The sequence below is a fragment of the Agelaius phoeniceus genome, chromosome Z (assembly GCF_051311805.1).
Source record: "Agelaius phoeniceus isolate bAgePho1 chromosome Z, bAgePho1.hap1, whole genome shotgun sequence".
NCBI classification, from domain to species: Eukaryota; Metazoa; Chordata; class Aves; order Passeriformes; family Icteridae; genus Agelaius; species Agelaius phoeniceus.
This window is the reverse complement of record NC_135303.1, coordinates 84,351,080-84,372,404: the sequence shown is the minus strand read 5'-3', so window position 1 is coordinate 84,372,404 and position 21,325 is coordinate 84,351,080. Positions and strand designations below refer to the sequence as shown.

General features: G+C 54.2%; 2 protein-coding genes and 1 long non-coding RNA gene across 3 annotated transcripts; 2 read left to right on the top strand and 1 right to left on the bottom strand.

Moving 5' to 3' along the window:
• Nucleotides 1-316: 316 nt before the first annotated feature.
• On the bottom strand, nucleotides 317-1,118 carry LOC143692013 (uncharacterized). The gene is made up of 3 exons (XR_013179864.1): nucleotides 1,051-1,118; nucleotides 764-948; nucleotides 317-424 (listed from the first exon to the last, which is right to left on the bottom strand). It is a non-coding gene; the product is annotated as an uncharacterized LOC143692013 (long non-coding RNA).
• An 11,054-nt stretch (nucleotides 1,119-12,172) lies between these two features.
• On the top strand, nucleotides 12,173-13,622 carry LOC129132645 (avidin-like). The gene is made up of 4 exons (XM_054652022.2): nucleotides 12,173-12,330; nucleotides 12,414-12,627; nucleotides 13,033-13,153; nucleotides 13,480-13,622. The coding sequence occupies exons 1-4, from the start codon at nucleotides 12,259-12,261 to the stop codon at nucleotides 13,520-13,522; spliced, it is 450 nt and encodes a 149-aa protein (XP_054507997.1). The 5' UTR covers nucleotides 12,173-12,258; the 3' UTR covers nucleotides 13,523-13,622.
• A 5,229-nt stretch (nucleotides 13,623-18,851) lies between these two features.
• On the top strand, nucleotides 18,852-21,325 carry LOC129132948 (avidin-like). The gene is made up of 5 exons (XM_054652493.2): nucleotides 18,852-19,248; nucleotides 20,134-20,223; nucleotides 20,324-20,537; nucleotides 20,932-21,052; nucleotides 21,143-21,325. The coding sequence occupies exons 1-5, from the start codon at nucleotides 19,174-19,176 to the stop codon at nucleotides 21,174-21,176; spliced, it is 534 nt and encodes a 177-aa protein (XP_054508468.1). The 5' UTR covers nucleotides 18,852-19,173; the 3' UTR covers nucleotides 21,177-21,325.

Sequence of the window (21,325 nt, the reverse complement as noted above, 5' to 3'; positions counted from 1 at the left end):
GGCCCATCTCCCACTGGGAGTCTGCAAACAGCTCCATGCAAGAGGCAGGGACAGAGCTGGGAAAACCAGGGGCTCCCCCAGGGAAGGCAGAGCCAGCTGGGCACCCCCAGCATGGCAAGAAGGTGCCCCCAGTGCTGGGCACAGAGCTGCTGGGGCAGCAACATTCCAGGGCTGCAAGCGCTGGGCACAGCAGAGCGGCCGGAGGGGGCTGCTGGCTCCAAGGCACGCATCTCTGCAGCAGCAGCAGTGCCCAAGGCTCTGTCTCCTCCCCAGGTGAAGCCCTGAGCAGGCAGCAAGGCAGGGCTCTGGGAACACTCACCAATGTCATACTGCAGGCTGATCTGCAGCTTGGGCCACAGCATGATGAGAGCGAAGGAGGCGTAGAAATGGACATCGTAGGTGTTGTACATCCGGTACTCCTGGCCTGGCAGGACAGGGCAGGTGGTGAGGCAAAGGAGACTGCCATGGGCAGGGGACAAGGGGCAAAGCTCCTCCCTCCACAGGGCCCTGGACAGGGGCATCTTTCCCAGCACGGACAGGGGCTCCCGTTCCAAGAGGGTTTCATTCTCTACCCAGAGCACCAGGCATGTGCAGAACACTCCATGCCCTATCCTTCAGGGCTGCAAGGGCTTTTCCTGGGAGTAGCACTGCCCCCTACCCACTGGAGTGTGAAAAACACCCCCATGGCGAGTTCAAAACACATGGCTGCAGTTATGGGAGGAGGGCTTGAGGCTGGAGAGTGCTTCCCATCCTTGTGAGTTACCTTCCAAATAAGCAAACCTTCCGTACTCCCGCAGGACAGGGAGGAGGTGGGAGAGCCCCGCCCCCGCCGGCCCCTGCAGCTCCTCGGCACGGCAATCAGGGGGCACCTCCATCCAGATGGTCCCTCCATCCGTCAGGAAGTAGAGCTCATTGAACAGGGCTGACTTGTACCAGGAAGGCAGCTGGCTGCGGGAAAGAGGGAAGCTCAGCCTCGGAGGCTGAGGTGGTGATGAACCTGTGGCAGCCAAGCCCAGGAGGCCACTGGGAAGGTGCTCCCATCTGCCCTACCTGTTCTCCAGGATGGGATCCTGCCACGCTTCGATCTTCCTCTCCCACTCCTCGTAGTGTGTCAGGGCATCCCTAATTGTTAAAAATAGCCCCAAAGTGGCATGAACAGCTTTTGGAGAACCACAGCAAGGACAAGCAATAGGAAGTCTGGATACAGCCTAAAGTGGGGAACAAGCCACAACATCCTGGGGAGATTTTGAACAGCCAAGGAGGCTGGAGGAAAGAGCTCTGCCCTGCTTGGGTGCCCAGAAGCAGCACGGCCACCCACTTGCCCTGCTCCCCTGCACCCGTCCCACGGAGGATGGAGGCACTCACCAGGGGGTGAATCCAGCCTGCCATCCTGCAGGAGGTCCTGCCACACCTCTCTACCCAATCCCGTGGGATTGAATGCCGTCACATGGGTGACTCCCGTGCCAGCCTGAACAAGGGAAGAGCATCATCAGGGGCTGCTCCTTTGGAGGAGAAGATTCATGCTCTCCCCTCCCCAGTACCACCAGCAGGACGTGACACTCGCTTCTCATGGGCTGCCCAGCAACTCTCAACTCGTTGCCTCAGCCGCTCTCCTGACACCATCCCCAAAGAGGGTGCCCTCAGGGAAGTCATGTCCCCTCTCCTGGTGTCAGGCAAGCGCTGAGGAATGCTGCTAACCCCAAGGCCTTGCACCGCCATCCTTTGCCAGCTGCCTGCAGGCAGCTGCCCCACATGCAGCAGGGCTGCACAACCTCCCCGGCAGGAGCCCCAGCAGCAGGGCCAGCCCTTTACCTTCTCCTGGGCAGAGATGGCCAGGGTGAAGGGGTTCACGGGCGGGCAGTGGTGCAGCAGGACCCCAGCAACCCGCTGGCCATCCTTGTGGAAGGTGAAGGGCTCGTTCCAGTGCCCGCCGCTCCCGGCCTCCGCCGCTCCCGGGCCGTTCTGCAGGCTGAACATGATGGACACCTCCACGTCCTCATCCCTCCCGTTCTCCACCTCCCAGATGAACACTCCCACTGGCAAGCTGGAGTCCTGGAGGAGATGCACAATGCTGCCTCCAGGGCTGCTGCTCCACAGGCAGCTGCCCCAGCATCCTTTCCCCCCTGCACGGGACACCGCGCAGGATGCAGCGGCAGCAAGAGCACCGGCAATGATAACTTGGACTTGGAGTCTCTTGCCAAGCTGAGGAGCAGCAGCAGGAGCAGAGGAATTTGGGAGGCAGGCAAGACAAAATTCCAAAGAGGAGCAGCCCTGGGCTGGCAAGCAGCACGCGGGCAGCAGAGGGACAGAAGGAGGCCTTTAGGGCTCAGCCTAAAGGGCGTCTCATCACTCACCTGCTGGGCAGGCTGATACAGGCTCACGGGCTGCTGCAATGCCGGGGTAAGAGGAAGGTCAGACGTGTCCCAGCACAGCTGCCACCCTCGCCTGGGGCTGGCAGCCGGCACGGGCAGCGCTGAGCCATCCCTTGCTGCAGTGCCGAGCTCCGGCACGGCTGCGGGGCTGCCCCCGCCCGCAGCGCTGCTGAGAGCGGCCGTGGGGAAACGCTGGGAAAGCGGCGAGCAAGGAGCTCTGCCCTCGGGAGCGGGGAAACGCTGGGAACTGCGAGCAAGGAGCTCTGCCCTCGGGAGCGGGGAAACACTGGGAAAGCGGCAGCTAACAAGGAGCTCTGCCCTCGGGAGCGGGGAAATGCTGGAAAATTCGCTAACAAGCATCTCTGCCCTCGGGGGTGCCGTCACCGCCTTACCTTATAGTCATTTCCGCAAATATGGAAATGAATATTATATGTGTTGTGTTAGAAAGTAATGCTGTATTAATTCTCTTAAGTAGTGTGTTAAATATAGTTTTGGGTTATAAAAAATGTTAAAATAGAAACTATGCTATGTAGGATACTTTTTTTAAAGAAAGAACTTGCAGCAAAATAGCAGCTTCAGGACACCTAAATCTTTCAGAGAAAAAGAATTTATGGCCCTCTCATCAGAAGAAACGAACTTCTTCCCACCTCAAAGGTACTGTTAGGACTCAGAGGAAGAAGTTGAAGATGACCAGACAGAATCCTGTATTTGAATGGAATTTATGCATCATGTGAAATAAACAGGGCAAGAGACTTTTCCCTTTCTAATGCCTTTGTTAAAAGTGACCAGCTCAAGGTTGGGAAGCTTGACAAGTCTGTGGTTAGCTGTCACCACTCCCAAGATGAGTTGGAGAAAAAGGAATGCACAGCTTTGTCCTTTAGGAACCCAAGCTAAAGAACCTGTTCTCAGGAGAGCAGTGGACATAGGCCTAGGTTTCCCTACATATTGAGTGGCTCACCGGCTTGTGGCCCTGGTTCCAGATGATGTCTCTGCTCAGGGTGAGGGGCAACAAAGGTTCTCAGCATCTCTGCAGGCTCAGCACTCTGTTCCTCACATCCATATGTCACTCTAATCTCTTAATTCTGTATTGGCTCATTGTTTTTGGGGTCTTTTTGGTAACTTTGATGTTCCTTCCCATGGCATGCTGGTCTCGAAGCTGTTTTGTATCTTCTCTGATGCCCCCCCCATGAACCCTCCACCCACTGTCTGGGGAGAAGAGCCATTAACTTAGCCCCAGGAGAGCCTTACTGATACAAAAGGAGCAATTAGCTAAAACAACCAGTGATTACAATAACAGGTAGAACTCCACCTTGGCAACAACTAGTCCAACTGGTTTTGCAGCTCTTTTTCTTCCCAAAAAATGTGGCAGATTTTTTGTTTATAACATCATGTATGAAGTGTATGAATATGTAACAAGCTATTGTTTTTAAGGGTTAATCCTCTGTTAACAGGGGTCCTTTTTCAGATTTGTGCTGCCCAGAAGAAGGTGCCTGGATCTTGGGTCGGCTGTTGATGTTCTCTGCCCCAAGATGTGCAGGATGTCTCTGCTTCAGCCCACGTACCTGAAGAACAAGTCTGGACTCTTCGCTTTTCCGTCCTGAGGTTGTTTATTAATCCTTATCTATAAAATTTTCTTTCTGCCCAGCTGAGGTCTCCTCAGCAGGGCAGCCATGAGCACTCTGACCGCCCCCGAGGCGGTGTTGTCTTTTTATACTACAAACTACGTATAACATATTTACACTTAATTCCCAATACCTATCACCTGTGTTAGACAGTGCACCTCTACTCCAAACCAATCCCAAAGTGCCAACATCACTGCAGAAAATGGAGAACAAGAAGAAGAAGAAGAAAGGCTGGACACGCCCTGATTCCTCCATCTTGTCCCCATAACCCCCATACCAAAAATCCTAAAATCTACATTTTCACCCTGTGAATACTTTATTATTATACTGTTCAAACCTGTGTGACTTTCACGTCCTCATACAAAGCTGGCAATTCGCTGCAAGGGTCAAAATCAAATCTCCAGGTGTTCTGGGCAGCATGCCAGGGTCTCTGAGCCCCCTGACGGGGTTCTTGGCAACTCTAGATATCCAAAGGGATGTGCTGAGTTCCCACACCCGGACATCCATAACTTTTTGTCTCTATTGTCTCATATTGTCCTAATTCAAATTGTCCAAATTATTATTACTCTAATTGTATTACTATTTTTATAACCATTTTATTACTATTAAACTTTAAAAATTTTAAAAACAAGTGATTGGCGTTTTTCAGAGATTGCTTTAACTTTACACGTGTTATTTGCTGTCTTAAAAAGGCCTATATGAGTAGGTAAGGCAGCTAAGACTGGTTCAGTGACTTCATGGCTGTTGCTCTTCAGTTGCAAGAGAAGAATTGGCTGCAGCCTCCTCATGTCTGCTGGGCTGCTGAGAGCAGCCACTGGTGCTGCAACACCCTAAAGAGAGAGGGGCAGTGCAGAACCCTTGGGTTATTTATACCCCATGGGCTGCTGTCACAGCAAAGCTTTCTGAAGCAAAGCTTCAGCAAAGCTTTCCAAGGCCTCAGCTGAGTGAAGGGAGGAGTGGCTTTGTCTTTGGGAGGGTGACAAACCACTTCACTGTGCGTTGGGAAATCAGAGGGGAGCTTCAGGTGACTTTGGCTGCTCATTCCCTCCTGTGTTTAACCCACTGTTCCAGATTGCAAGGCAAGATGTATTCTATTACCCTCTGTATGGCAGCTGCCTTTTGTCAAGTGGGCAGTTTGCCTCATCTCTCTCTGAGTGATCACAATCACTCCTCACATCTGCTGATAGGGATTGTGGGAAGGGACAATCAGCAGAAGGGACATCTGCTGATAACAGCTACTGAATGTCACTGCATGACTGATAAGAGCTAGAGCATCCCTTTGTGAGAGGCTCCACCCAGAGGGAGGAGCCAAGCATTGCTACCCAGGTATAATCTGGAGATTCTGGAATACCAGCACAGCTTCTCCATTAGATTTCCCAGAGGATCAGCAGCTGCCTCTTCTTCCACTGGATCGTCACAGGAAAACTACACCCTTTCCAACAGGATCCCTGCTCCAGCAGAACCACACCTGACACTGCAGGAGGGCTGCAGCCACTTTTCCAATTCGACTGCTACCAACACCCTGACCCACAAAGTGTTAGGTTGTGTTCTGACCCTGTCAGTATTGTTTTAGTTTACTGCATTGTTTGTTTTATCATTTTAGTTTTTTTCCCTATTAAAGAACTGTTATTTCCTGCTCCCATAATTTTTGTTGCCTGAGAGCCCCTTAATTTAAAATTTATGGCAATTTGGGGGGGGGGGGGTGGTTCATTTTCTCCATTTCAGTATTTCCAAACCAAGACACCCAGTGTGGGGCTGGGGCTGTGCCTGGGGCTCCAGGTAGGGTCTGGCCCAGCCCTCCTGCAGTAAATCCCTCCTGCAGCTCCTTTTGGGGAGGAAACAGTAGATTTGGTGCAGTCCAGAATGTGGCCTGCCTCTCCCCAGCCTCAGCGTGGTGCTGCTGAAGGTGGCACTTGACCCTGCTCTCTGGTGAGCTCTGAGCTGACTGCAGGTGGGACTGCTGAATTCCTCTGTTACTAGGACATTTCATTGATTTTTTTTCCATGTATTTTGCTCCATTGCCTGGCTGGCATCACTCCTGTCTGTGAGCTCATTGACGTGGCCTTGGTGTGTGGCCTTGTGTGCACAAGTCAGCAGTGAACAAGTCAGAAATGAGATGTAAGACCTGCCTGTGATCCAGTCTTGAAGAGAGTGTGCCCAAAAGCTTCTGCCAGAGAAGGGCACCCCAGCCCTTCACTGATTCCCACAGCATCCCCTGGGCTTATCTCCAGAGCCACAGTGGGGAAAAATGTCTGCAGGGATGCTTGGCTTGAGCATAGAGAGAAGGGATTTGCTGCTTTTGCTTTGGACTGCCCAGCCTTCCCTGGCAAGGTTGTGTCTGGTGTCATCCCAGCCTCTGCTTCCCCTGGCTCTGGTGTCACCAGACTGACAATAAGTGTCTGGCATGTCCCTGGGCTGTGCTGATGAGCCCCATGGCTCTTGTCTCTCTTGCCATTTGATGCTGTGGTTACTCCACGACTTCTGCAGTGACATTTCCTGTCTTTATTGGCAGTAACAAAATTGTTGCAAATGCTGTATTTATTTTCAGCTGTGTGCAAGGGATTTTAATCTCATTGTACTCCTCACTGTGCCACTGCTCTGCTGCTTTTTGCTGAGCTGACAGGTTGTTTCCATGCTCAGGAGCCAGATGGTTGGTTTTGTTTTCTTTTTGTTTGCAGCTTTCTTTTTGTTTACCTTGTGTTTCTTTGTTCTCTTTTTCTGTTTTGACAACAGCTTGCTCAGTCTATTCTGGTAAATATTTTTAATTCTTTTCCCAGTTTTTGGATGATTTTTTTTCCTTATAGACAGAGAGAATTTTTTACTTTTTCCTGATAATCTCCTGAAAAAAGTGCTTATCCAGCAAGCACAGCTGACCTTTCAGAAGTCTTTAAGTTTCCCTTGAGAGAAAAGTTTCAGGTACCTGCAACCAGACACAGAAAACCACCAGGGGTCATGTGTACCTCAGTCTGACTTCTTCATCCCCAGGCTGCCTCTTCTCTCCCTCCAAGCTGCCCACTCTCAGTCACAACCCTTTGCATCACGATCTGATTGCGAAACTGAAAGGATTAGAGTACTTTTGGAACTCACTCAGACTAAGTTGTTTTTGTTTTTTCCTTGACCTGGAACTGAATTTTTCTTGTAATTCCTTTCCCCGAAATTCCCAGAAGTTACACAAAAACCTGAACATTATCCACAACATGGACTTTGCAGCCGCAAGGGCAATTCTGGTGTTGCCAGACTGGCTTGGCCATCACTTTTGCTTTTGGCAGAAAAAACGCCTCCAGCCTCGCTAGTCCTGGACAGTCCTTTGTCCACCTTTAACCAGTATCCCACCTTTTGGAGGCATTGTGATGCTCCCCATAGCTGGTGCAGAGGCTGAGAGAACAGTGCAGTGAAGGAGAAAGTGCAGTCCCCAAACAGTCCTTATCCTAAGGAACAAGCACTGATAACCAAAAACTTGTTGAGGGTGGTCTGGTTGGCCAGGTCCCCAAAGGAAAATTTCCAAAGTTGGGAGAGCTTTAACCGGGGACTGTGGGGGAGAAGCTGTTTTTGGAGATGCCCTAGCTGGGTGAGCTGCCAGCCTCCCCAGGAGGAAGGTGGAATGTAGTTCAACATCATTCTACCAAGCAGAATTTTTCAAAAGCTTTTTGGAGAAAGTTTTTCTTCCACTTCCTCTTGTAATTTTCCTGAGGTGCTATTTAGGGACAACTGACCTGGCAAGCAGTGTTGCCTTTTTCCTCATGGAAAATTTATTCCTGCTCTGGACCGAGCACGAGGGGTCCACATGAGCACCAAGCCCAAAGCCCCCATCTCTGTGCACTCGGGGCTCTGACAGCCTGCAGGCTTCCCAGCCATCCCAAACTGCAGCTGGTACCTTGCCCAGAGGCACAGGAGACCTCTCTCCTGCAGGCATTGGGCTGGGTGAGGTGGGCAGCTGTCCTGCAGGGGAAGAAAAGGGTGTGGGTGAATGTGTGTGTGCGATATTGGAGTGGTGCACTCAGGCACACGGATGCTGTAGTTGTCCTGGGGTGACACTGTACATTGTGACTGGCTCTGCCCCAGCAGGGCCTGTGGCAGATACAATCCCCAGGGGAGACCCGGCTCCCTGGACAGTGACAATCTGAGCCCAAGAAGCAGGTCCTGGTCTGGTACCATGGCCCCCTCCCTGCTGGTGCCGGGGGCAGGCAGTGGAGCACATGAAAGGGGATAAATCACTTCAGTTCTTAATAAATCTATCCAGCTGTCTACTCTTGTTCTTCTTTGGTGAATTCTTTGGCACAGGATCAAACAGGAAGAGGGAGCTCTTGCAATTCCCCTTTATTTTCCTGGACTAGGGCTAGGGAGGCAGGAAGGGAACAGTCCCAGTGGTGTCTGGGTGGACAAGCTGGCTCTTGTGGAGCCTTGCTGAAGGGAGCAGGGATGTGCCTCCTTATCCACTTCTCCACACGTAATGGCACAAAAGACCTGATCCTTGCTTTCTTTTCTGCTGCCTGCAAGACAAGGTAAGGCCAGGAGCCAGAAAATACCTCTGTGGGGAGCAGCTGAGCTGGTTAACCAAACCCTGTGCCCTTCTGCCCAGGGCTGGGCACCTTGCTTCCTTTTCCTCCTTTCTGTGCCAGCTCAGCCTTTGAAGGTTGCACCAACCTGGTTAGGGAGGCATGGGGATTAGGGAGGTCTGCTGCCCTTCCTGTTGTGTTCCCAGACATTGCTGGGAATGGTGAGTTTTGATGGATGCCTTGGTCACTGCTGAGTCATAGCCACTGCTCCAGCCTTCCTAAACAGTGGGACATGGGTCCTGCATGTGCAGGGCCAGCATGGCCCCTTTTTGTGGCACCAGGGAGCTGTGGCATGGGCACCAGCTGGGGCAGCACCTTTCCCTCCCCAGGCAGAGCAGGACAGAGCTCAGAGTGCTGGGTACTCCCCTATACCAGGGGTAAGTCGCCAACAGTACCCACAGAGACAGCACAGCCAGAGCTGGAAATTCCCATGGTCACAGACACTGCCTCATGGGATGGCACTGGAACAGGGTGGGATGGAGTGGGATGGCACTGGGTGGCATTGCAGGGCACAACAAGAGCAGACAGCATGGCACAGCACAGCCAGGGCTGCAGCCCCTCACCCTGCACCTGGGACAGCACAGCACGGCTCAGCATGGCACGGCCAGGTTCTGCCCCAGGGCTGCCCTCACCTCCCTGGATGCAGCATCACAGGGCCAGGGCGAGCAGCAGCAGCAGCAGCCTGGGGTCCCCATGGCAGTGGTGGCTGTGCCTGGTGCCTGGGCTCTGCCTGTGCTGCTGCCCCACGCCCACTCGGCCCCTTTTTTATAGCAGAGGGGCTGAGCCTCCCACCAAGGGACACCCATGGGGTAGGACAGCCCTGTCCTCTCTGGGGATGCACAGGGGACCTGTGCAAGGCAGGGACAGGGAGCTCACCTGATCTCAGAGCTGGACAGAAAAAGAGCATGAAGGACATCACAGTGGAGCTCTGTGAACACCACTGGTAGGGCAGGGCATCTCTGAGGACATCACAGTGAAGGGCAGGAGGGCCCTGAGGACACCACAGGGAAGACTATCAGCTCTTTCTGTCTTCAGAGCTTAGTGTTCCCTAAGTCCCTAGCAGCCTTTAGGGCTGGGGTGGGAAGCAGCCTGTCCTACTTGCTGTGAGCATTCTTCCCCCACTTTTCTGCCTTGGGAGCTGCTGCAGGCAGGCGATCGCTGTGGTGGCCCAGAGCTGTCACTGGGTGACAAATGGCCTTTTCTTCACTTCCCAGGGGAGTGTTCCTGCAACCACATAGGCAGACAAGTAACAATACCCAGGAAGGACAGGTTGTCCTGGCTGCAGCACCCCCAGAGCAGCTGGTGTCATCCTCACATGGGAAAGCCCACAGACAATGGAAAGGGATGGAGATGCAGTCCCTTAGGGTCACCGTGGCAAGGTTGGTTGGACAGGGTGCCAGCACAACAGTGAGGAGCACCTGGGGTTCCCACCTCCATTTGTATCCTGTTGGCAGCTTCCAACAATAGCAGTGATGTCCTGATCCAGCTGGCAAGGAACAGGAGCAGGCACTGGAGACAGCACAGCTTCTGGCTGGACTGGTATTGCTTTGATGCATCAATACTGTTCCTTAACCCCAGGCAACGTGCCTTCCAAAGGTTGGGGTTCAGTCTGTATAAAGGGATATTTCTGATTTCTCTTTCACTCTGGGCTGTATCACCTCAATTAGTTTTGTATCTGATAGGCTCAGCTTTTGTCAGCTTCTGCATGGATGGAGCTGAGGCCTGAGAGGACAGTCCCTGGTCACAGACATTTTGCCTACTCCACTGTTTTTCAAGGCTGACTCAACCCCAGTTTGAGCAGCCAGTTAAATCGTTCATTAACCGTTTCTTATTATTATCCACCAGCACTTATTTTTCACAACGCCCTGAACGTACATGGGTTTTAAACCACAGCCCTGATGACTTTTAACTTCTTCAGTGCTTCCTGCTTTGGCTTTCTTCCCTGCCTGCCAGTTGCCCTCACTTCCTGCTGTGCCAGAGCTCAGGCATGGCATTGCAGAACTTAATCCTTCTGGTGATTGCCAGCTCCAAGCCACTTTACTCTCTGATCTTTGGAGGGTGCAAACCCCATGGAGACACCTCAGCACTCAGCTGGGGTCACTCAAGAAATCTGCCTGCTTGAGCACTGAGCTGCCCCCTGACCCTGAGAGATGAGCTAAAGGGATTGTTAAGTACCGGAAAAATAAAGATTATGTGAACAAATAAACAATATTGTCTGTGTGATGCTAAAATAAACCTACACCTGTGAAGGAGCTGTGGGCTGCCATCAGCAGCACGGAGACTTTGTGTTGTCCATCCACAGGGTTCCTGCAGGAGCCCCCTGGACCATGGTGATGGAGAGGGGGTGATGGAGAAGGGGTGATGGAGAAGGGACGATGTCTGTCCCTCCTGGCCCCCACAGCCTTCCCAGACTGACCTTACTCGTTGTCCCAAACACTGGCAATGCTCTGGGCAGCACCTGCTTGCCAAAAAACTGTCAGAGCAAATGGCAGCTATGTGGGAAAACACACCTTGTTATGCAATTGATTTCTGCGACAGAAAACACTGGGGCAGGAATGGGCAGCAGCCAGCCAGCTCTCTCACCAGGGATTTCTTCCAGGCAGAGTGCAAGAGGGCTGTAGGGCTCCTGTAGGGAGGAGAGGGGGCTGTGGAGATGCCAGCAGCAGAAATATGATGCTCTCCAGCTGGGATAGCAATGAATTTTGCTGTCAGAGAGAAACCAGGGCTCAAATGTGAAATTTAAGAGTAAGCAAAAACTGAGAAAAATAAAAATAAATATTCTTTATTTTTGAGACATTGCAAAGAACTGCCTTGTCTCCAGTTTACAAAAAGTATTATTTTCTGGTGAGTAGGCTCCATCAGTTTTTGCTATGATGACTTGGGGAATGAAAACATGTATTTTAGGAAACTGCCTTAAAAACCATTTAGAAATGGGTGAGAAACTCTGGGCTGAATCCATTCACTTCAGCTTCCTTAGCCAGCAACAAGTACAACATAAGGGGAATGATGAAAATTTGTTCTTACAGTTGTCTAAGAATCCTTGTGTAAATACAACTTCTGTCACTATTAAGATCCAATGTCCCAGATATTCAATGAATGTTGGCTTCTCATTAAGTAAATAATTCCCTTCCAACACAAACCAGTTTGTGAAAACAACAGCTTAACATGCACATCAGACCTTCCTAGACTCATCACTCTGGGGGTGGGGGAGATGGGAAATCTGAGTCCCAAAAGAATCTGGGTGGTGGGTGAGTGCACATGGGCATGCCTGGTGAGGAAGAGCAGGGTGAGCTGTGCACTGCAGCCAGTCCTGAGGTCACCAGGCTTAAGGAAAATCAAACCCTGGGTACAGAACTGATGTGGCAAATGAGTGACACAATGGACAACAGCTCCAGAGAGGGGTTTTCCCCACCAACCAGTTCCCAGCACTCACTGATCGGCAGAAGCCAGGGCCTCCCTGCAAGGTGTCAGGGGAGCAGGAATGGACATTTTCAGTACTTCAGCTCTCATTTCTGGGAATGTTTGCTGCAATTACCTCCTCTTATGGCTGGGAACCACAGATTAGGAAACACCCAGATTGCACAATGCCTTGGCCAGAGGTGCCACCCACAGACCTGGCACCAATAAAAAGGAGAGGGAGCAGGAGCATCAGCAGAGACCTGCAAGGAGCACATCCCCAGGTCCATCAGCTGTCTGCCTGCTGCAGAGATGGTGCAAGCAACTCCCTTGCTCCTCGTGCTCTTCCTGGCCCTGGGGGCTCAGGGCCTCGCTGTGAAAAAGGTACAGTGAGGGTGGGATGCACAGGGTGGGGTGGGCAGGGGGCTGTGGCTGCAGGCACCAGTGCTGAATTCCCTGCTCTCCAGTGCTCCCTGACCGGGCGCTGGGTCAATGACCTGGGCTCCAACATGACCATCTTGACGGTGAATGCAAATGGTGCCTTTGCTGGCTCCTACCACACGGCTGTGACAGCCACCTCCAACGAGATCAAGGTGTCACCACTGCAGGGATCCATGCAGAAGAGCCCTAACCAGAAGGGCCAGCCCACCTTTGGATTCACCGTCAACTGGAGCTTTTCAGGTACTTTTTTCCCAGCCTCCTTATGGTATCCTGGACCTCCCCTGCCCTCCCTCTTCTGCTCTTGAAGTTTTTCTGCCCTCCCTGCAGTGCCCTTGCTGATTCCCTGCCTTCCCCTGCACTATCCCCACTGCTGTCCCTCCCTGGAGCTCCCCCATCCCTGTCCCTGGAGCTCCTCGGTTGCTGTCAGCTGCCAGTCCCAGGCTGCAGGAGAGGCAGCAGGGGCTGGAGCCTGGACTGCCTGCCCATGTCCGTGTGACACGCCAGCCCTGAGCCCTCCTGCTGCTTTCCCCATCCCGCTGTCCCCAGAGGCCGGGGACAGCAGGGCTCTACTGTCCCCTGTGCTGGGGCAGCCACTGACCTGCCACCTCTGCCACGCTCCCCTCCTCTCCTGTCTTGTCCCCACAGACTCCATCACTGTTTTCACGGGCCAGTGCTTTGTGGATGAGGATGGAAAGGAGGTTTTGAAGACCATGTGGCTGCTGAGGTCACGTGTGGAGAACATGAAAAATGACTGGAAAGCCACCAGGTGAGCCCCCTGTCCCTGCCCTGCACATGTCCCCTGTGCACCCCCGGGTTTGGGCTGTCACAAGGGAGTGCTCTAGGTTGCTTGCAGAGCCACTCTCACAGGTGTTGGCAAAAGCAGGTTTACTATCTGTTTTAAAAGCACAGCTTAACAAATCTTGATGGCAAGATTCACTTGGTTGCTTTGTGCATGGGTAAAACACAGTAAGGAAAAATGCCACCTCCTGGGGTCCTGCCAAGGTGCAGATGTGGTGTGGTTACACAGGGCTGGGTGTGTGTTTGGACACTGTCACATCCCTCCCTCACATCTCCCCCTCTGTGTCCCCACAGGGTGGGCACCAACATCTTCACCCGCCTGCAGTCACAGGAGTGAGGGGGCAGCGGGGGCTGCCCAGGCTGGCAGCAGTGCCAGGGGTGTGCCCCTGCTCCTGCAGCACCACCTGCTTCTCCCAATAAAGTTTTGCTGCAAAACACCCACAGTCTCCTGTCATGCTGTTGCAAAATGTGGGATAAGTAAAATATTTCTTTAAAAGGTTTGTTCTTTGGTGTTTGAGGTTTTTTATGCTTTCAAGGGTAATCGACAAGAAAGGACATTTAGCCTGTGAAACAGAGAGCAGCAAACAAGCTCTAAGCTATGTGAAGGTGTTAGAAAGAGATCTTACTTGGTAGAATTGCCTTGTTAAGGTTTAGATCTTGATGGGCTTTAATGATCTCAGACCTGGGTGCAGGTTACAAAACTTGGGATGAACAATATACAACTGGTAATGGACACAAAGAGTGCAGAATCTACAAGACTCTTGGCAGAACCCCCAAAATAAAAAACTAATAAAGACCACTGGATCAGGAAAAACTCAGTGCTGAAGCAGCTCTGACTGGGTAGAAAGTAAATTCTGGCAGGGGTAGATCATGGCTTATGGCCCACTGAGTCAAGGAACGCACCAACCCAAGAGAAGAGAAAGGCTGAGCTTACAAAATAATTAGCATCAGATGCAGGAGACTTCTTAACCAATAGGAGAGAGAGTAGTAGTTAATAAGAGAACTAAATAACTTGTTGCCAATGAACATTAATGCCTTTGTTTGCCAGATGTGTAAATAGCAAAATATTTTGATAGTTGGTGTGCTTGATATTTGGAATAACACTGAGTACTCGGGCTTGTGGAACTAAAACAAAAAATCAATGTCTCTCTTGGGTGTGTGCCTTGTTATGCACCAGGTAACAAATGCAATTTTTCTGGACAACTCCATCATGGCTCAGCACACACACTCCCAACACCCTCCATGGAGCCTTACTGTCCCTTCTGTCCCCACACCCGAGGCCTCATGTGTATCCCCTGCTGTGACCCTCCATGGCACAGAGCCCTCCTTTGCAGCCTGCCCACCCCGCCATGGCCCTTGGGGCCCCCCTGCCCCAGCCCAGGGGATCAGGAGCCTGTTCAGCTTGGAGCAGTGCCCGGCTGCCCATGTGCCACGGGTGTCCTTTGGCAGGAGCCCTTTGGTTTCAGCAGCCGCTGCCCAGCCACAGCCCCCTCTGCCGTAAAAGGGCACCACCCATGGCCACCTGCACCATGGGCACCCAGGGCTGCTGCTGCTGCTCGCCCTGGCCCTGCTCATGGCCCGTGGTGCTGCATCCAGGGAGGTGAGAGCAGCCCTGGGGCAGTCTGGCCGTGCTGAGCCGTGCTGAGCTGTGCTGTGCTGCGCTGTGCTGTGCTGTGCTGTGCTGTACTGTGCTGAGCTGTGCTGTGCTGTGCTGTGCTGTGCTGTGCTGTGCTGTCCCGGGTGCTGGGTGGGGGACGAGGGGCTGCATGCCCTGGCTGTGCCATCCATGGATGTGGCACACATCCATGTGCCATCCCTGTGGTGCACTGGGAATGACCAGAGGGCTGCCTGCTCCTGCTGTGCTTTCTGGCGCCATGCCATGCCCTGCCGTGCTGTGCCACTCTGTGCTGTGCCACAGACTGCTCTGCCATGCTGTGCCACCCTTGGGGCACAGTGTGCAGGGCTGACTGGGTTGCATGTTTCTCCCATGCCATGCTGTGCTGTCCTGTGACACCCCAGCACTCAGTGTTTCTCTCCCCCCGCTGTGTCTGGCTGTGCCATGCCACACCACAGCGCAGTGTCCATGACCAAGGAGGCTGCCAGCTCTGGCTGTGCTGTGCTTGGGGGTACCGTGGTCTCCTGTCCCTGCTATAGGGGGGTACCCAGTACCTCCAGCCCTGCCCTGCCCTGCCCAGGGAGGGAGAGGTGCTGTCCCAGCTGGTGCCCATGTGCTGGTCTCAGCTGTCACACAGAGGGGCCATGCCATGCGACACACGTGTCACTGCTGGTGTGGGAAGGAGGAACTGTGGCTCAGCACTGCCCAAGCCACCCACACAACCCCCAGTCCCCAGTGTGACCTGCAGGGGCAGTGGAGAAATGAGCTGGGCTCCAATATGACCATCTTGGCCATGAACAGAGCTGGGACCTTCTTGGGCTCCTGCCACACTGCAGTGGCAGCCACTAACAAGCAGATCCTGGTGTCAGCCTTGCGAGGGGTCCAGCAGCATCCCAGTGCCAAGAGACAGCCCACCTTTGGATCCACTGTGCAGTGGCAGCTCTCAGCTACAGCAGTGACACTGACCCTCTGCCCATGCTGGGAGTGGGGACCCCCCCGTCTGGTGCCCAAATCCCCTGTGGCACCCAGAGGAGCCCTGGCTGTGGGCACAGATTGGCCACATGCACACATTCCTGCCTTGGGAAGTGGTGGTGGGAGAGCTTGTCTGTAGGGGGTTTCAGGGCTGTCTGGAAGAGGTGATGGGAGTGTCCATCTGTCTGTCCAGTGGCAGGGCTGATGCCCAGCTCTCTCCAGTGATGTGGAAGCAGTCCACCTGGCCAGTGTGGCAGGGAAGTCCATCTCTCTGTCCAGGGCATGTTTGTCTGTCTGTCTGCCAGGAGTAGGTGGCCCAGGCTTCCCTGTCTTGAGGTGCAGGCTCTGACCCTGCTCTGCCTCTCTCAAACCTCGCCAGACTCCAGCACTGCCTCTGCGGGCTTCATGGATCACCAAGGGAAGGAGACACTGGAGAGCACGTGGCTCTGCAGGAAGAGATCCTGTGACACAGGGACACCTGGAAAGCCACAAGGTTTGGCTCTGTCCCTGCCATCTCACCCCACGGCCCTCCCTCCCACCCTGCTGACACAGCTTCCCTGCAGACTCAGCACTTCCATCTTCACCCACATCAACTGATGGGAACAGGGACCAGTGCTGCCTGCACCCTGCTGTCCTTCTGCATCCCCAGGTCTCCCCCCTGTCCCAGTCCCAAGCTGGGCTCTTAGCAGGGAACACACCCTCACTTTGCCCTGCTTCTTCCCAGTGCCTCCCAGCCGCCTGTTGGTGGGGCTCCCCGTTCCCACACTTGCTGCCCTCCCTCATGGAGCCAGATAAACCTTTCCCCACAGAGCAGAGAGCGTGTCCCTCGTGTCCCTGGCGTACAAGCAGCCCTGTGTGGGTGGCCATGGGGAGAGCAGGGTTCTGGCAGGGGGACAACAGGGAAGTGTTTTGGAAGGCATGGGATAGATGGGGCTGGGGGACAGTAATTCTGCTTCCTGACCATGGTTTCAGGCCTCAGCAGGGGCCTTCTTGCCTGTGCACCCATTTGGGACATTCACAGGGCTGGGTGGCTCCAGGGAGCGCCCCCAGTGTGGGGCAGCAGGACACCCCACAGCTGAGGGTAGGAGTGAAAGCCACATGCAGGCAAGCCAGCACTCTCCCCTGGCCTCATCTGCTGTCTCTGCACCCCTCTCTGCCCCATCCTCCCATCAAACTCCAATTCCAGCCACTGCTCTGCTTGGGAGTCTCGGTGCTGCATGCACATATGGGGGACATCTGGGTGCCAGCCCTCACAGAGGGAAATCCAGGGTGTTGGGGCGGTCCAAAATCCAGGCAGGATGCTGGGGGGATCGGGAGAGAGGCCTGGGACTCCAGGGGGAGCTGCAGGGCCGGGCGGGTGGCTGCAGCCAGGTACTGCAGGTGTGCCTGTTGTATGAATGTGGGCATAATGTACTTCCCACTGACTGGCTGCCACCTGATCAGCTGGGAGTGGAACAGGATACGGATCCTTTCTGGTGTTCATGTTCACAGGATGTTATCTGAACATTAAACTTTTTATCAGCTCCTTAGGAAAGGAAACAAATCAAACAAGGGCTGATGCCCTATGCACCGGTCTGACACCACAATTCACTAATCCATCATTTCAGCAGCTCATGAAGTTTCCAGCTCATTAGTTACATAATCCACGATGCACAGCTCCTAACTGCTGCTCCTGAGCACCACGGGGAGAAGCTGTGTGGGCAGGGAGGGGTGCAAAGGGTGTGAGGAACAATGCTGCCTGGCAGCTGCAGAGCTGCTGGGGCAAGAGACTGATGGAAGGGGCAGAAAGCACACGGTGCCCTGAGAAAGTGTACGTGCCTGTCTGCCCTCCTCTTCCTCTCACAGTGTGCCTGTCCTTCCCCAGCCTCCCTCAGCCTTTGCTCTTTTCCCTCAGTCCCTGCTGGGTTCTGGGGCTGCACACAGAGCACACAGACCTGAGGCTCTGCAGGGTAAGCTTGTACTGACTGACCACTGGTTGATGTGCCTGGTGGTTCAGCTTCTGGTTAAAAGTCACCGTGCATCCTCATCCTCACCCCTGTGCCCTCATCCTCATGCCTGCATTCTGCACAGAGCCCTCAGTTCATCCCCACTGATCCTTGGCACTGCCCTGGTTGTGCTGGGATCGTTCTCCTGCTTCCCCTCCCCAAACACCCACTGTGGCTGTCACCAGCACCATAAGCACCCAAAGACTTCTCTGAGTGGTCTGTGAGGTTAAAGCCTTGGGACCCCAGTGTGAGTGTGGGATGAGGCTGGGAGCCCTGCATAGAGAAGCACAACGCCACTGACAACCATGTTGGCCCAGGACACAAGATTTAATTTAATTTAATTTAATTTCTGTCATTTCATTACCTCAACAACTGCAAATTCCCTGGCTCCTGGTTCCTCCCGAGAAGGCACCCAGTGGGACAGAGAATGATTGTGCTTGCTTAATAAGAAAACTGAAAGTAAAACTGTAGAGCTTTAGGAGAAATCAGCACTGGGGGCGCCACCCCCTCTGTGTCACAATCTGTGTTCATCAGCTGTATCTCACATCCTGTCCCTGACCTTGGTGTGATCCTGTTCTTTTATTGACATTTCATTTTCCTTTTTCTCTTGCCTGGTACATGCAAACTGGGCTGCTCACCTCCAGCCTCAATGCCCTACTCAGAGGTTTTCTACTGCTGCTGGGGCCAGTTTGTTTCATTCACCTCCCAGTTCCCTGGACCCACTGCAGATCACCTGCTGTCCCTGCACACATGCCTTGCCCAGTCCTCATGAATCTCTGTCCTTCTGTCCATCACCTGCGATGACCTGAGGGTGCTTTGGGACACAAGAACTCCAGCAGGGCAGGATGGAAACTTAGACCCAGCCCTCAACCAGCAGACATGGAGCTAAAGACCCCCCGGCTGGGTGATGTCAGTGGGCAGACCCACACAACCCCTCCTGCATCCCTGTTCTGCCCATACCCATTCCTGTGTCCATCCCTGTTCCAGTCCGGCTGCCTATCTCCATCCCTGCCTCTAATCCCTGCCCCGTCCCCATCCCTCCCACCCTTGTTCCCCTCCCCATCCCTGCCCCTGTTCCCGTCCCCATGTGCACATCCACGTGCACATCCCCATCCCTCATCCTTGCCCCCCTTCCCACCCCAGTTCCCGTTCCCATCCCACCACAACCTCTTCCTGTCTTCATCCCCAGCCCTGTGCCCATCCCTGTCCTTGCTCCTGTCCTTGTCCCCACAACTTTTGCCCTCCCTGTCTCCTTTCCCTTCCTTGTGCCCCAGTATCGGTTCCTCCTTCAGGTACCACCCAGGGCTTTCTCGGAAAGCAGCGGCGGAGCCGAATATAAATAAGTCTGTGACTCACGAGCACGGCGCGGTTCCCTGCCGCCGCTGCATCCCGAGCTGCATCCCGAGCTGCATCCCGATGAGCCGCCGCGTCCTCTCCGCTCTCGCCCTGCCCGCAGGGGTGTCCGTGGCCGCGGCTGCGGCGGGCTTCCAGGTGGGGGCTCCTGCTGGGAGCCAGCGTGGGAAACTCGGCTCCGGGGAAGTCTGGGTGGGAGCACACCTGGGGATCCCGGTGTTCGGGGAGGGACACGAGTGGGACACTCGCCGGAGAGGTGGAACATGATATGGGAGCTGCAGCGCTTGCTCGGGGTGGGACACGCGTGGAAGAGCCATCTGCGGGGGGAATACTCGGCAACAGGAGGATCCCCTGCTCCAGCGGGTACCCAGACGGGAAACGCTCCCGAGGGAGATGAGGGAAGTGATGCTCCAGGGTAGTCCGTGTGCCCGGGAGGGATGTGCATGGAGATTCCTTCCCTGTTGCAGGAGCCATGGATATGGAAATCCCCCACTTCTCTCCCAGGGACTTGGAGGGGAATTGGGGCAGGGGAAGCACGGGGACCCTGCCCCCGGAGGTGACTTGCCCCTGTCTCGGACGGTGCAGGGCAGCAGAGAGCAGGCAGGGCTTACAGCTGCAGGTGGGATGTGCAGGGCTCTGCCTGAGATGGAGCCCACTGTGGACCTGAGGGCTATGCCCACCCCAGAGAGCTTCCCTGCCCTGCTACACGTGTGCTGAGCACAGGACAGGTACCCACAAACACGGGCAGACGTGCCTGGACTCACACAGCTCACCTGCCAGGGCTACAGCAGGGGTCCCACCCATGTTCCTGCCTGCCCAAGGCTTCCACCTTTTACTTTTCTTCTTCACCTCTCCCCTTTGCTTGGCTTACCCCAGCTTTTGGCCCTCTTGATGTAGCTGAGATAGCAGCAACTTTACAAATCAAGTATTTTAAAAACGAATGCTCGAGCACTCTCAGGACTCCAGAAACACTCTGCTGTGCCACCATCCACAGCCTGACCTGTGCTTGTGTTCTTTTCCAAGATCCTCTGCCAGGGAATTGAGCACCCTGGGGACAAAAAGGCCAGCAAGGAGGAAAAGGCGACCATGGGGAAGAGCAGAAGGCATATCAAGGTGGGTGCCAGCACCCGTGGGCATCAGGGGGTGTGGGCAGGGGCTCAGCCTGTATGGGTGTGTACAGGCAGCCCCCAGGGACACGTCTGCTTGTCCCCAGCCGTGCAACCTGACTGGCTGGTGGGAGAATGACCTGGGCTCCAAGATGCAAGTGTTCAAGGTTGGCAAGGATGGAACCTTCTCTGGCGAGTACCACACCGCTGTGTCAAGCGCCGAGAAACCCATCCAGCCATCCCCACTGACTGGCTCCCAGCACCTGGATGAGGATGGACAGTGCACCTTTGGCTTCACTGTCAACTGGAAGAAGTTCTCAGGTCTGTGGTTGCGTGATGGATGTTGTTGGATGGAGTGGTTGGGTGGATGGAGGGATGGATGGAGATGCACACCAGGAGCAAGGATGGGGGTGGGCACAGACAGGCAGTTCCCAGTGCTCATCCCAATTCCTCTGTTCTCTCTGCTGTCCCCTGTCTCTCCTTCCCTGACCTCTCCCCACTGTGGGTGGTGTCTGCAGACAGCAGTACACCTCCCAAAACAAGGTCTGGGTGAGGCAGCACCAAGGGTTGCTTTGACAACACCTCTGCCACACACCATTTCCCTGCAAATATCGGGATCCACTCAGGCTCCATGAGCACTAAACTCACTGATGCCTGTGAAGCTCCAAAACCAGCTGGGGTCCTGTTGGGATGCTGACAGCCACCACTGCTTTAGACTCCACAGCTGTCTTTGTGGGCCAGTGCTTCAACGGGGACGATGGGAAGGAGGTCCTGCACACCTCCTGGCTGCTGCGGGAGAAAGTCGACTCGGAGCCGGATGACTGGAAAGCCACCAGGTGAGCCAAGGAACCCCCAGTCCATGTGGGATCCCTGGGATCCCTGCCCTGCTGCTGGCTGGGCACCAATGAGAGTCTGCTTCCCCACAGGACTGGGCACAACACCTTCACTCGAACGGGCTGAAAGAGGGAGCAGCATCTCATCCTGGCCACACCTGGGAGACTGGAGCCTCCTCAGCAGGATCAGTGTGTACCAGCATGCCGTGATGTTTCCAGCTGTGGAGGATGATATCCCAAAAAAACAAGAAATAAAATTAAAGATGTTTAAGTACA